A 14,115-nucleotide genomic window follows, 5' to 3' on the forward strand; every position below is an offset into this window, starting at 1 on the left:
GAAAAACTACAGGTAGTTTTTTCACACCCCACATAATACCCTTTTTTGTGGTACTTGTAGTATCAGAAATATGTAACACCTCCTTCATTGCCCTTAACAAGTAACGTGTGGCCCTAAAGGAAAATACGTTTGTTTCTTCACCGTCGACACTGAAATCAGTGTCCGTGTCTGTGTCGACCGACTGAGGTACATGGGCGTTTTAAAGCCCCTGACGGTGTTTGAGACGCCTGGACAAGTACTATTTTGTTTGCCGGCCGTCTCTGTTGACATTATCACGTAATTCCTTGAATAAGCCATCCATTCCGGTGTCGACTCCCTAGAGAGTGACATCACCATTACAGGCAATTGCTCCGCCTCCTCACCAACATCGTCCTCATACATGTCGACACACACGTACCGACACACAGCACACACACAGGGAATGCTCTGATAGAGGACAGGACCCCACTAGCCCTTTGGGGAGACAGAGGGAGAGTTTGCCAGCACACACCAAAAACGCTATAATTATACAGGGACAACCTTTATATAAGTGTTTTTCCCTTATAGCATTTTAATATATATAGGGGTATATGCAATTGTGGTCGAATTCCCGAAATTGTCGAATTTCGGGTCATTTTCGACCAAAAAAAAAAATTCCCCTATGCAATCCAGTGCTTTCCGACCAAAAAACGGACTTTCAAAATTCGACTTTTTGAAATTCGACTTTTTGCAAATTCGACTTTTCTGCAATGATACAAGTGCTGCAATTCGACCAAAGCATATTCAATTCAAGTTTTGAAATTCGACAGCAGTGCTTTTAGACAGCAAATTCGTCATTTTCAATCCGCCACACTTTGGAGGGTGAAAACAAATAAAAAAAATTTAAACATGTTTTTTTTGGTGTTTTTTTTTTTGGGAATAGCAGATCTATTTATATTAGAAGGGATTAGGTACTTTTTTTTTTTTTTTGGGAGGCACAAATATTATTTATATATTTTTTAAAATATTATTTTATTTTTTATTTTTTTTTATGCTGGAAGGGTAAAATCATAAAAAAAAATGGCGTGGGGTCCCCCCTCCAAAGCATAACCAGCCTCGGGCTCATTGAGCTGGTCCTGGTTCTAAAAATGCGGGGAAAAAATTGACAGGGGATCCCCCGTATTTTTAAAACCAGCACCGGGCTCTGCGCCTGGTGCCAAAAATACGGGGGACAAAAAGAGTAGGGGTCCCCCGTATTTTTAACACCAGCATCGGGCTCCACTAGCTGGACAGATAATGCCACAGCCGGGGGTCACTTTTATGCCGTGCCCTGCGGCCGTGGCATTAAATATCCAACTAGTCACCCCTGGCCGGGGTACCCTGGGGGAGTGGGGACCCCTTCAATCAAGGGGCCCCCCCCCCCCCAGCCACCCAAGGGCCAGGGGTGAAGCCCGAGGCTGTCCCCCCCCATCCAATGGGCTGCGGATGGGGGGGCTGATAGCCTTTGTGATAATAAAAAGATATTGTTTTTTCCAATAGTACTACAAGTCCCAGCAAGCCTCCCCCGCAAGCTGGTACTTGGAGAACCACAAGTACCAGCATGCGGGAGAAAAACGGGCCCGCTGGTACCTGTAGTACTACTGGGGAAAAAATACCCAAATAAAAACAGGACACACACACCGTCGACAGTAAAACTTTATTTCATACGTCGACACACACATACTTACCTATGTTCACACGCCGACATCGGTCCTCTTCTCCATGTAGAATCCACGGATACCTGTAAAGAAAAGTTCAAAATACTCACCTCAACCATGGTCCAGAGATAAATCCACGGACTTGGCAAAATAAGAAAACGCAAATACCCGCACCAAAAACGGACTGAAAGGGGTCCCATGCTGACACATGGGACACCTTTCCACGAATGAGACCTGTCAGTGACAGCTGTCACTGACAGGTCTCTAAGCCAATCAGGAAGCGCAACTTCGTTGCGCTCACCTGATTGGCTGAGCGCTGTCTGCACTGTGACAGCGCATCGCACAGCTCCCTCCATTATATTCAATGGTGGGAACTTAGCGGCTAGCGGTGAGGTCACCCGCCGGTCAGCGGCTGACCGGCGGGTGACCCCACCGCTACCCGCAAAGTTCCCACCATTGAAAGTAATGGAGCGGCTTTGCGATGCGCTGTCACAGTACAGACAGCGGACAGCCAATCAGGTGAGCGCCACGGAAGTAGCGCTTCCTGATTGGCTGAAGGGACGTCAGTGACAGGAGTCACGTGATGTCCCGGCATTCGGGAGAAAGGGGTCTTATGTGAAAACATTGGACCCCTTTCTAGTCCGGTATGGATCGGTGTTCGGTTTGTTTTTTTGCCAAGAACGTGGATTTACCTCTGGACGTGGATGTACCTCTGGACGCTGGAAGGTGAGTATAATTTTTTCACAGGTACCCTCGGATCGTCGGCGACCGTGGCAGTCGGCGTGTCAACATAGGTAAGTATGTGTGTGTCGGCAGTATGTAATAAAGTTGTACAAGTCACGGTGTCTGTGTCCTGTTTTTATTTGGGTATTTTTTTTCCAGTAGTACTACAGGTACCAGCGGGCCCGTTTTTCTCCCGCATGCTGGTACTTGTGGTTCTCCAAGTACCAGCTTGCGGGGGAGGCTTGCTGGGACTTGTAGTACTAATGGAAAAAACAATATCTTTTTATTATCACAAAGGCTATCAGCCTCCCCATCCGCAGCCCATTGGATGGGGGGGGACAGCCTCGGGCTTCACCCCTGGCCCTTGGGTGGCTGGGGGGGGGGGGACCCCTTGATTGAAGGGGTCCCCACTCCCCCAGGGTACCCCGGCCAGGGGTGACTAGTTGGATATTTGATGCCACGGCCGCAGGGCACGGCATAAAAGTGACCCCCGGCTGTGGCATTATCTGTCCAGCTAGTGGAGCCCGATGCTGGTGTTAAAAATACGGGGGACCCCTACTCTTTTTGTCCCCCGTATTTTTGGCACCAGCATCAGGCGCAGAGCCCGGTGCTGGTTTTAAAAATACGGGGGATCCCTGGCCAATTTTTCCCCTGCATTTTTAGAACCAGGACCAGCTCAAAGAGCCCGAGGCTGGTTATGCTTTGGAGGGGGGACCCCACGCCATTTTTTTTTCGGGTTTTTCACGTTTTTTCCCGTTTTTTAAAATCGCGGCAAAATCCGCCAAATCGGCCGATTTTCGCCCGCGATTCTGGCGAATCCGTTTTTCATTGAATATGGTGAATCCCGGCAGGCACCTGCCGGGATTCACCTGGCGAATTTGGTCGAATTAAAAAACGGCGATAATTGCCGCGAATTCGACCGCAATTGCATATACCCCTAAGTCATATCGCCAAATAAGTGCCCCCCCTCTCTGTTTTAACCCTGTTTCTGTAGTGCAGTGCAGGGGAGAGCCTGGGAGCCTTCCCACCAGCATTTCTGTGAGGGAAAATGGCGCTGTGTGCTGAGGAGAATAGGCCCCGCCCCCTTTTCGGCGGGCTTCTTCTCCCGTTTTTCTGAGACCTGGCAGGGGTTAAATACATCCATATAGCCCCCAGGGGCTATATGTGATGTATTTTTAGCCAGAATAAGGTACTATCATTGCTGCCCAGGGCGCCCCCCCCAGCGCCCTGCACCCTCAGTGACCGCTGCTATGAAGTGTGCTGACAACAATGGCGCACAGCTGCAGTGCTGTGCGCTACCTTATGAAGACTGAAAAGTCTTCTGCCGCCGGTTTCTGGACCTCTTCACTTTTCGGCATCTGCAAGGGGGTCGGCGGCGCGGCTCCGGGACGAACCCCAGGGTGAGACCTGTGTTCCGACTCCCTCTGGAGCTAATGGTGTCCAGTAGCCTAAGAAGCCAATCCATCCTGCACGCAGGTGAGTTCACTTCTCTCCCCTAAGTCCCTCGATGCAGTGAGCCTGTTGCCAGCAGGACTCACTGAAAATAAAAAACCTAACAAAACTTTTACTCTAAGCAGCTCTTTAGGAGAGCCACCTAGATTGCACCCTTCTCGGCCGGGCACAATAATCTAACTGAGGCTTGGAGGAGGGTCATAGGGGGAGGAGCCAGTGCACACCACCTGATCCTAAAGCTTTTACTTTTGTGCCCTGTCTCCTGCGGAGCCGCTAATCCCCATGGTCCTGACGGAGTCCCCAGCATCCACTTAGGACGTCAGAGAAATACATATACAGTAGAATCAACAGAAGTGTTGACACTGCAGTTAAAAAATAAAAACACTAAAAAAATATAGTGAAAATGATGCACTGACTGGCTGTACGCCCAATATGGACTAACCACAGATCCTCTAATTGCGATGTCCACCGAAAAAGAAAGACAAATGTGAATAAAATGCCATGTGTCCCGGTTACAAATAATGTCCCTGATCCTTTTATGATACAGAATCTGCATTGCATCATTCTTCCAGCAGCCATATAACATAAATCTGCATTCAGGTATCATGGAACAGTCCCAGATAATATAAACACTACTTCCTACTCTCATATAAGTTAGAAAACTGCTTTCATCACTAGATGACCTGTCCTCGCTCCAGTCACACAGGGCTGGCTGCCACATTCAGTGTTAGTGTAATGTGACCACAGGACACCTGGCTCTTCTGTTTCTGTATTTGTGTCTAATGACAAAAACACAGCATATAAAGTAATGTCTAGTGTTTAGTGATCACCCTAACCTGAAGCAGAAAGCGGGAGCCTCCACCTTCTCAGTCGGCAAAGTCAACTAACTTCCAGCGACAGCTGGCAGAAGAGAAGACAACTTAGTTGCCCTATGGCTATGCCGTAATGTTGGGGTGACTGTAGAAAAGATAAGGGGGGGGCATCCCCATTTTGTCCTTAACTAGAAATGCCCATGGTGTGAACTACATCTTGTCATGAAGGGATTAAATAAAATAAAATATAAGCTCTATACCTTCTTGCTGCTGGAAGAACTTTTCTCCATCTTCTCTGATTTCACAAGCTCCCCTTTTTCTTTATTTGAAGACTTTGATTTGTTTCGGTCTTTCTCATTTGAGTGTGGGGAATCTGATGGACTTTCACTTTTACTGTGTTTTGAGGAAGCATCTAAAACATTTGTTAGACAGATATAAAACAAAGTATATTCTGTGGGAATCAGTACAACTATGCTGTTAAATTAAAAATAGTATCACTTAAGCTCAACACAATTTAGATGTGAAAAATGTAATGGGTTTTATATGTTCATCTTTACAAAGGACCAGTCTAATTCCCAAACACAAATCTTAGCAAAATCCCATGAGTAAAGCTGGGTACACACTAGGCGATTTCAGCCTAAAAAATAAACTATAATGAAATAAATATCATCATTTATTTTTTAGGCTTACATTGTCCAGTGTGTTTGGGGTAATATTGGTGAACGATGAGCACTCCCGCACGTCGTTCAGCGACAACCAATATTGAGCCGACATGCAGCTCAAACCCGTCAATGTCGGGCTGAGCTGCATGTCCGGGAATGCCGGCAGTGATGTCACCGATCATCATCGTTGAACGATAATTTTCAGTGTGTACGCGCTATATCGTTGAACGCTATATCGTTCAACTATATAGCCGTTCAACGTTAGCATTTCATTATCGCCCAGTGTGTACCCGGCTTAAGGCCGCAATGTATGGTTTGTACTGCACAGCAGAGAAAATTATGACTTGTGAACAATAAAAACAACTTGCTGCTGCAATCCATTAACTACAGGACTAGCAAAATACAACGCAAAAAAATAAATATATATATATATATATATATATATACACACACACACACAGTGTAATGTTGTTCACTGAACACTTCTCCTTGTATGTATATTATCTTTAATCAGAAACTTATTTGCAGGTTGCTCGTTGTATGCTGCTATAACCCAATTAGATGAACAAACCACCCAAAAATGTCAATGCTCAATACTTTCCTGTATACCAGTTTGGGCCTGATATGTTAGGAGCAAATGAAAAAAGGAGCAATAAAAGGATTTTTATACTCAATTTAAAATCAGTTTCTCAAAATCCAACTGGGGAAGACTGCTGACTCTGGGTATAGAGGCTGGAGCACGTACTTAAATAACCAAATGAACAAATGCTCCTTCGCTATACCTACCCACCTCTAAATGAGCCTCAGTTTTATATTAATAAGTCCGTATGGCATAAAAACGAAATGTATACAGAAGACGACAACATGAACAAGGCAAACAAATAGCAAGAAATGGAACTTAGTGACCCCTAGATAAATTGGGAGAAATGGATTTTATGGTGAGTTAAAAAAAATATTGTTTTCTCATATGTCAACTCGTGGAGACTGCTGACTGGACTGCACACAGTAAGTGAAGAGGGGTGGGGGAACCACTCCAGCAAAACGGTCAGCGGCACCTTTCACCCAAAACTGCATACTCTAGAAGCAAATGTGTGAAATTGATAAATATACGTTATGGTAAGAACTTACCGTTGATAACGGTATTTCTCCTAAGTCCACGGGATAACATTGGGATATGACGACGCAACAGCGGATTTGCACCAAATGGTCAAAGCTTTCGGCCTTCCAGCATGCAACCGTTTTGCCTCCTGGCTCAGGAATAACGGTTGTTTTTCCAAAGCTCAAGGCAGGAGCATCGTAGAGAGCCCTAATCAGGCAAGAAGAACACACATGCACACCCTTACGTACAAAAAGGAAGAGGTTAGTGAGAACAAGGATCCTCAAATCAGGTGTGTCAGGGTGGGATCCCTGTGGACTTAGGAGAAATACCGTTATCAACGGTAAGTTCTTACCATAACCTATATTTCTCCGGCAGGGTCTACAGGTTATCCACAGGATATCATTGGGATGTTCCAAAGCAATTTACTGGTGGGGACGCTCCTGACTGGACAGGAGAATCCTTTGCACGAATACAGCATCCTGAAAGGCAAAGGTATCAAGGCATAATGTCTAATTAATGTGTTAATGGAGACCATGGGGGTCATTCCGAGTTGTTCGCTCGCTAGCAGTTTTTAGCAGCCGTGCAAACGCTGAGCCGCCGCCCTCTAGGAATGTATTTTAGCTTAGCAGAAGTTCGAACGAAAGGATTGCAGAGCGGCTACAAAAAAAAATTGTGCAGTTTTAGAGTAGCTTCAGACCTACTCAGCGCTTGCGATCACTTCAGACTGTTCAGTTCCTGTTTTGACGTCACAAACAAACCCTGCGTTCGGCCAGCCACGCCTGCGTTTTTCCTGGCACGCCTGCGTTTTTCCGAACACTCCCTGAAAACGGTCAGTTGACACCCAGAAATGCCCACTTCATGTCAATGACTCTGCGGCAGCCATAGCGACTGAAAAGCTTCACCAGCTAGACCTTGTATAAAAATACATTGGCTGTTGTGAAACTATGTCGCGTGTGCGCATTGCGCCGCATGCGCAGAAGTCCCGCTTTTTCACTTAATTGCTGCGCTGCGAACATTTTTAGCTAGCGATCAACTCGGGATGACCCCCCGTGTCTACCTAAGATATCTATTCTGCTGAAACAGCACGTTGTGCTGCCCATAATGGACCTACCTTACAAGTAGAATGGCCATCCTCTCTTGTAAAAACCCTAGAGAATGAAGAGAGTGTCTGTTTTTCAGATGGCACTGGTATGATTCACATAGATCCTTAATGCACGGACTACGTCCAACGATACATCTCCCGCAGGAAAGTCCGGCCCCTGGAAGACCGAGACTACAATTTCTTTGTTAAGGTGAAATTTAGAAACCACCTTAGGAAGATACCGAGATTTGGTTCTAAGAACTGCTCTATTTGGATAAAAAAAAAAAAATGGAGGATGACATAATGCCCCTAAATCTGACATTCTTCTAACTGAAGCAATAGCCAGTAGAAAGAGAACTTTACCTGTCAACCATTTAAGATCCAATCTTTTAAGTGGTTCAAATGGGACAATCTGAAGGGCCTTTAAAACTAAACTTAAGTCCCAAGGCACTGTAGGAGGATCAAAAGAAGGATGAATGTGTAGCATTCCCTGGATAAAAAGGGCGCACATCCTGTAGGCTAGCAATTTTCTTTTGGCGCCATACAGTCAATGCTGACACTTGTACTCTCAAGGAAGTCGCCCATAAACCTTTATGCATTCCTATTAATTTCATTAGGAGGCGCAGAGAAGGGGTTACCCTATTTTTTCTATATTTGTATTGTTTTTGGGTTAGGACAAACACCCAAGGGGTTACTCTGTTTCTTGCTGCCTCACATATAGCGCGAATTGGTGGGGGTGCATTTCTGTTCTTTATGCATTCCTGCCTGAAGGAATGCCAAGACTCTGGAAACTCAGAAAACCCAAGGATTACATTTTTGATCCCTGCACCATTGAATATAGGCTTGCCATATTTGGTGATAAATGTGAGCTGCGGAAATTTTCCTTGCTTTGAGCATAATTTTAAATTACCTGTTGTGAGAATGCTCTTGCCTTCAGTGTGGAAGTCTGAAGAGCCACGCTGTCAAAGATAGTCAATCCAGGTGTTTGTGATAACCAGGACCCTGAGACGGTAGATGTGGACGTTGAAGGCGTAGGAGTGGAGCATCCATCGACATCCTCTGCAGATCTGTGTACCAATGTCTTCTGGACCAAGCCGGAGCTATTAGTATCACAGCACCCTTACCATGTCTTACTTTTCGTATCACCCTGTATCACAAGGCGATTGGTGGAAACACATGAACCAGACGAAAGTTGACAAGTCATCCACAAGATCGCTCTGGGATTTGTTCTTGACCCGTATGCGAAAACTTTGTTATGACAGGGCGGCATGAGATCTCGCTCAGGTAACCTCCATTATCTACCATAGTTTTTAAGACCTTGGGGTGTAAGCCCATTCGTTTACCTGAATGGCGAGTTGACTGAGAAAGTTTAGGACTCCCAGAATGAATACTGCGGACAAGGCTGTATAATGAAGTTCTGCCCACCTTAAAGTGTGACTTACCTTCTTCATTGTGTTTTGGCTGCGAGATCCTCCCTGATGGCTGAGGTATGCCACTGCCATTGCAATGTCCGAGTGGATTTGAACTGGTTTCATCAGAAGGATATTCTGTGCCCGAATAAATGCCATATATATGGCCAGAAGTTCCAATATATTTATTGGCAGGCAACTTTCTTCCTTGGTCCACTGCCCCTGGAAGCAACTCCTTCCTGACACTTCACCCCAGCCTTACAGGCTGGCATCCATTGTCAGAGTTGCCAATCTAATATTCAAAGAAGCCTCCCTTTGTCCAGATAGGATGTCTGTAGCCACCAAGCTATTGACCTACTAACTTCCTGAGGAAGACCATAATCTGCACTTTTATTGGCTGATGAAAAAACCTTTCTACTTGGAAAGAATCAGACATTGCAGATGTATCGAATGAAACGGAGTATACTCCATCATGTCGAATATCTACACCATCAAACCCATCACATGCATTACTGCGTAAATGTATACCGTTTGACTGTGTAGCAACTCCTGAATTCTTAAGTGAATTTTGGATATTTTGTCCAGAGGTAAAATTATTCTCTGAATACCAAATTCCAACACAGCCCCCAAGTGAGTCATCTGTTGTGACGGAACCAAAGACAACTTTGCCCAATTTACGAACCAACCATATCTCTGTAACAAGCTGTTGTCTGTTACAGATGACACTGAACAATTCCTGATACTGTGCCAGGATTTATAAGTCGTTGAGGTATGGATTTTTATAAAATCCTTATCTCCTACTAACAGAGATAAGATGCCATCACTACCATAATTTTGGTGAATACTGTGGGAGTTGTGGTCAGTCCAAATGTTAGGGCCTGAAATTGAAGCTGGAGGATAGCAACCTGACATAGCGCTGATGGAACAGTGCTACAGGAACATGCAGATAATAAGCATCCTGGATATTCCTGGATGCCCTAACTCATCCTGGCATGGCAGAAATAATGGTACGTAAAGTCTCCATATGAAACCCGAGGCACCCAAAAGTACTTTTTCAGTGCTTTGAGATTGAGTATGGGCTGGAACGATCCATTTGGATTCTGGACTAAAAATAGGTTGGAATAAAATCTTGTCCTTGTTGTGCAGTAGGAACTGAATTATCACTCCTGACTGAAGCACCTGAACTGCCTCTTGCAAAACCCTGGTCTTCGTTTCCACTGAAGAAAGGCTGGTACAACTTTTAATGAGAGTGTTTCTTGAAAACACCTACAGCACTTGGTATTCCCAGGTGGTTTACCACCCAAGTACTAACCAGGAACCACACTGATTAGATAAGATTGGGCATGTCCAGTGTGGTGTGGCTGTAGATCATACCGTGAGATACCGCTTTTTGCACCCAGGCATCTGTAGTAGACTGCTGCCAGCTCTGTGCAAACTGTAGAATTTAGCCTCCCACCCTGTGTCCCCTCAGGTGGAGGCCCGCACCATCAGGCTGACGGCTTATCTTCAGATTTGAAAACCGATCCTCTGGCAGCCCAATACCTTTTAGTCCTCCCAGACTTGTTGGATTGGGACTGTTTGCCTTTACCCTTTCCGTTTGCTTTTCATTGATTCCGAAAGGACTGGAAAGCTGGAAACTAGGCTTGAATTTATGTGTGAAAGGAAACTTCACTTGCTTGGAGTCTGCTTCTGACTCCAAAATACTGTTAATTCTTTACCAAAAAGAAAATCTCCAGTAAACAAAGATAAGACTCCAGAACCTTCCTGGATTCTGAGTCAGCTTACTATGTACACAGTCAACCCGCTCTGCGAGCTATTACTGCTGCAGCTGCTGTCTGAGAGGCAATTGTACCCATATACAGTCCACTTATCGCTGCATGTTTGATATGTGCAATATGGGATTTTTGCGCTCTAGATGCCATTGAAAGATCCTCCTTCAATGCATCAGCCCAAGCTGCTTACGCCATCCAGGCTGAAGCCATGGCTGGTCTAATGATTTTCCAAGACAAAAGAGTCTTCAGAAAACCATCAACTCTCTTATTCGTGGGGCGATCAGGGGAGTGTCTGACTCCCCACTGCTGACATCAACCCTAGGGATCACAGCCTCATACTAACCCTGGATCCTATGGTCCCTAAGGCCTAGTGTTGGTGAACCCTAGGTGTCAGCCGCGTCAGCGACTGTTTGGTAGTCTCCTCCCAAAACAGTGCGGCTGTGTCCACGTTCCAACTCTAAGCGGAACCGATGCCTTACCTTCTCACCATGTTCCGACCACAGCCTGGTAACGTCTACTGGACCTGCTAGTACAGTATATCCGACACAGACGCCCGCCGAAACAGCACTGTACTCGTGGGTAAGCGATGTCGCGACCCAGTGGGGAATTGTTGGAGCAACTGTTTCTAAGGTACGTATAAGACTATAAAAATAAAATAAGAACGCTTATGGCTGCTAAAAAACAGCAGCCCTCTGACAATGGTCCGGCTCCTGCCGCACCAAACAAAAAACTGATTTGCCTGAGCCAGGAGGCGGGGATATATGGACGGGCCCGTTGCATTCTAGGAGGCCGAAAGCTTTGGCCGTTTGGTGTCGCGTTATCATATCCCAATGTTATCCTGTGGATAAATTGTGGACCCTGCCGTAAAAAATAGGATTTTATTTACCTACCGGTAAATCCTTTTCTCATAGTCCATAAGGGATATTGGGGAATCTAGTACGATGGAGGGTATAGACGGGGTCCAAAAGAGCTGGTGCACTTTAAATTTCTTCACTGGGTGTGCTGGCTCCTCCTGGAGCACGAAGGAGAAGGACATATATGAGCGTAGGAAACATGACAACAAAGAGTGATGACATTTATAAACCAGCACACCACCAACATACAACGACCAGCAACGGCTGCAAACAACAGCAGCAATGGCTGAACAGGTAACCACATAAGAGAGAACCTGCAGAAAAGTCAACACACTGAGGCGGGCACCCAATATCCCTTATGGACTACGAGAAAATGATTTACCGGTAGGTAATTAAAATCCTATTTTCTCTGGCATCCATAATGGGTATTGGGGAATCTAGTACGATAGGGACGTCCCAAAGCTTCCAGAACGGGCGGAGACTGCTGCAGCACCGCCTGCCCAAACTGGGTATCCTCTTTGGCCAGGGTATAAAATTTGTAGAATTTCACAAAGGTGTTCTTCCCCGACTAGGTAGCAGCGCGGCACAGTTGCAGCCACCCAGAAAGAGCCCACCGATCTTGCAGAGTGGGCCTTCAGAGACAGGAACAGTTAAGGCTGCCGACACATAGGCCTGTTGGATAGTAAGCCTAATCCAACAAGCAATGGACTGCTTCGAAGCAGGACAAACTTTTTTCTGCGCATCATAGAGCACGAACAAGGAATCAGTCTTTCTGATCTAAGCTGTTCGCTTGACATAGATCTTCAAGGCACGCACAGCATCCAATGTCTCTGGAGGAGTATAAGTATCAGAACTGGATGGAACCACAATAGGTTGATTCAGATGAAATGCGGAGACAATCTTCGGCAGGAACTGCTGTCTAGTCCGGAGCTCCGCTCTGTCCTGTCCTCGTAAAAGACCAAGTAAGGACTTTTACACGATAAGGCCCCCAAATCTGAGACACGGCTAGCAGAAGCCAGGGCCAGTAACATCACTATCTTCCACGTGAGGTACTTGTCTTCTACCGTCAGCAGAGGTTCAAACCACGAGGACTGTAGAAATTCCAACACTACATTAAAATCCCAGGGTGCAGTAGGCGGCACAAAAGGAGGTTGTATGTGGAGTACCCCCTGCAAGAAGGTCTTAACTTCTGGCAACACTGACAATTTCTTCTGGAAGAGAATGGAGAGAGCTGAAATCTGGACCTTAATGGAACCCAGAAGTAAGCCCTTATCCACACCAGCCTGCAGGAAACGTAAGAAATGTCCCAAGTGGAAATCCGCAGGCGGATAAGTGCGTTCCTCGCACCAAGAGACATATCTTCTCCAGATATGATGCTAGTGTTTTGACATCACAGGTTTCCTGGCTTGAACCATGGTAGCAATAACCTTTTTGGAAAGGCCCTTGTGAGCTAGGATGTTCCACTCAACCTCCATTCCGTCAAACGAAGTCACCATAATTCTGGGTAGATGAACTGTAATCGTTGAAGGAGATCTCTTCTGAAAGGTAAAGGCCAAGGGTCTTTGACGGACATGTCCAGAAGATCTGTGTACCACTCCCTCCGAGGCAATCAGAATTGTCTGGACTCCCTGATGTCTGATGTGCTTGAGCACCCTTGGGAGCAACGGAATCTGAGGAAACAGGTAGACCAGTTGGTAAGGCCAAGGCAACATCAGTGCATCTACTGCCCTCGCCTGAGGATCCCTGGTTCGTGAGCAATACCAATGAAGCTTCTTGTTGAGATGAGAAGCCATCATGTCTATCTGTGGGCAACCCCACCGGTGGACGATCTGTTGGGGCACTTACTGGTGGAGACCCCACTGCCTCGGGTGGAGATTGTGATGACTCAGGAAATCCGCTTCCCGGTTGTCCCCACCCGGAATGAAGATTGCGGACATTGCTCTTGTATGTCTTTCCGCCCAGAGGAGTATTTTTGACACTTCTCGCATGCAGGCTCTGCTTTTTGTTTATCCTTGTCGATTGATGTACGCCACTGCTGTGGCGTTGTCCAACTGTACTTGGATCCCGTGATCCTTGAGCAGAGCATTGTAGATTGCCCGAAGTTCTAGAATGTTGATCGGAAGGAGGGCTTCATGGGCTGATCACCTGCCCTTGAACTGCACCCCTTGGGTGACAGCTATCCATCTGCTCAGACTCGCATCCGTTATGAGGAGGATCCAGTCCTGAATCCAAAAACTCCGGCCTTCCAGGAGATTGGAGGATTGCAGCCACCACAGGAGGGAAATCCTGGCTTGAGGGGACAGCCGTATCATACGGTGCATCTGAAGATGTGATCCAGACCATTTCCTCAGTAGATCCAGCTGAAAAGTCCTGGCATGGAACCTCCCATATTGGATCGCCTCGTATGAGGCGACCGTCTTTCCCAACAATCTTATGCATAGATGGATGGACACTCGAGTAGGTCGTAGCACCATGCGGACCATATCCTGAAGTGTTCTCACCTTGTCCTCTGGTAGGAACGCCTTCTGGGCCACAGTATCCAGCAACATCCCCAGGAACAGGAGCCTGGCTCTGCTTTTTGTTTCTCCTTGTCGAT

General features: G+C 46.3%; 1 protein-coding gene across 2 annotated transcripts in view; it reads right to left on the minus strand.

The window, feature by feature from the left end:
- The window catches only part of THOC2 (THO complex subunit 2), a 479,267-nt gene that overhangs the window by 14,092 nt on the left and 451,060 nt on the right, over positions 1–14,115 (minus strand). For both annotated transcript variants that reach the window (XM_063937241.1, XM_063937242.1), the window contains exon 36: positions 4,903–5,054. In XM_063937241.1, coding sequence (XP_063793311.1) covers positions 4,903–5,054 — 152 coding nt within the window. The remainder of the gene's footprint in view (positions 1–4,902; positions 5,055–14,115) is intronic.

The sequence above is a fragment of the Pseudophryne corroboree genome, chromosome 8 (assembly GCF_028390025.1).
Source record: "Pseudophryne corroboree isolate aPseCor3 chromosome 8, aPseCor3.hap2, whole genome shotgun sequence".
In the NCBI taxonomy this organism is placed as follows: Eukaryota; Metazoa; Chordata; class Amphibia; order Anura; family Myobatrachidae; genus Pseudophryne; species Pseudophryne corroboree.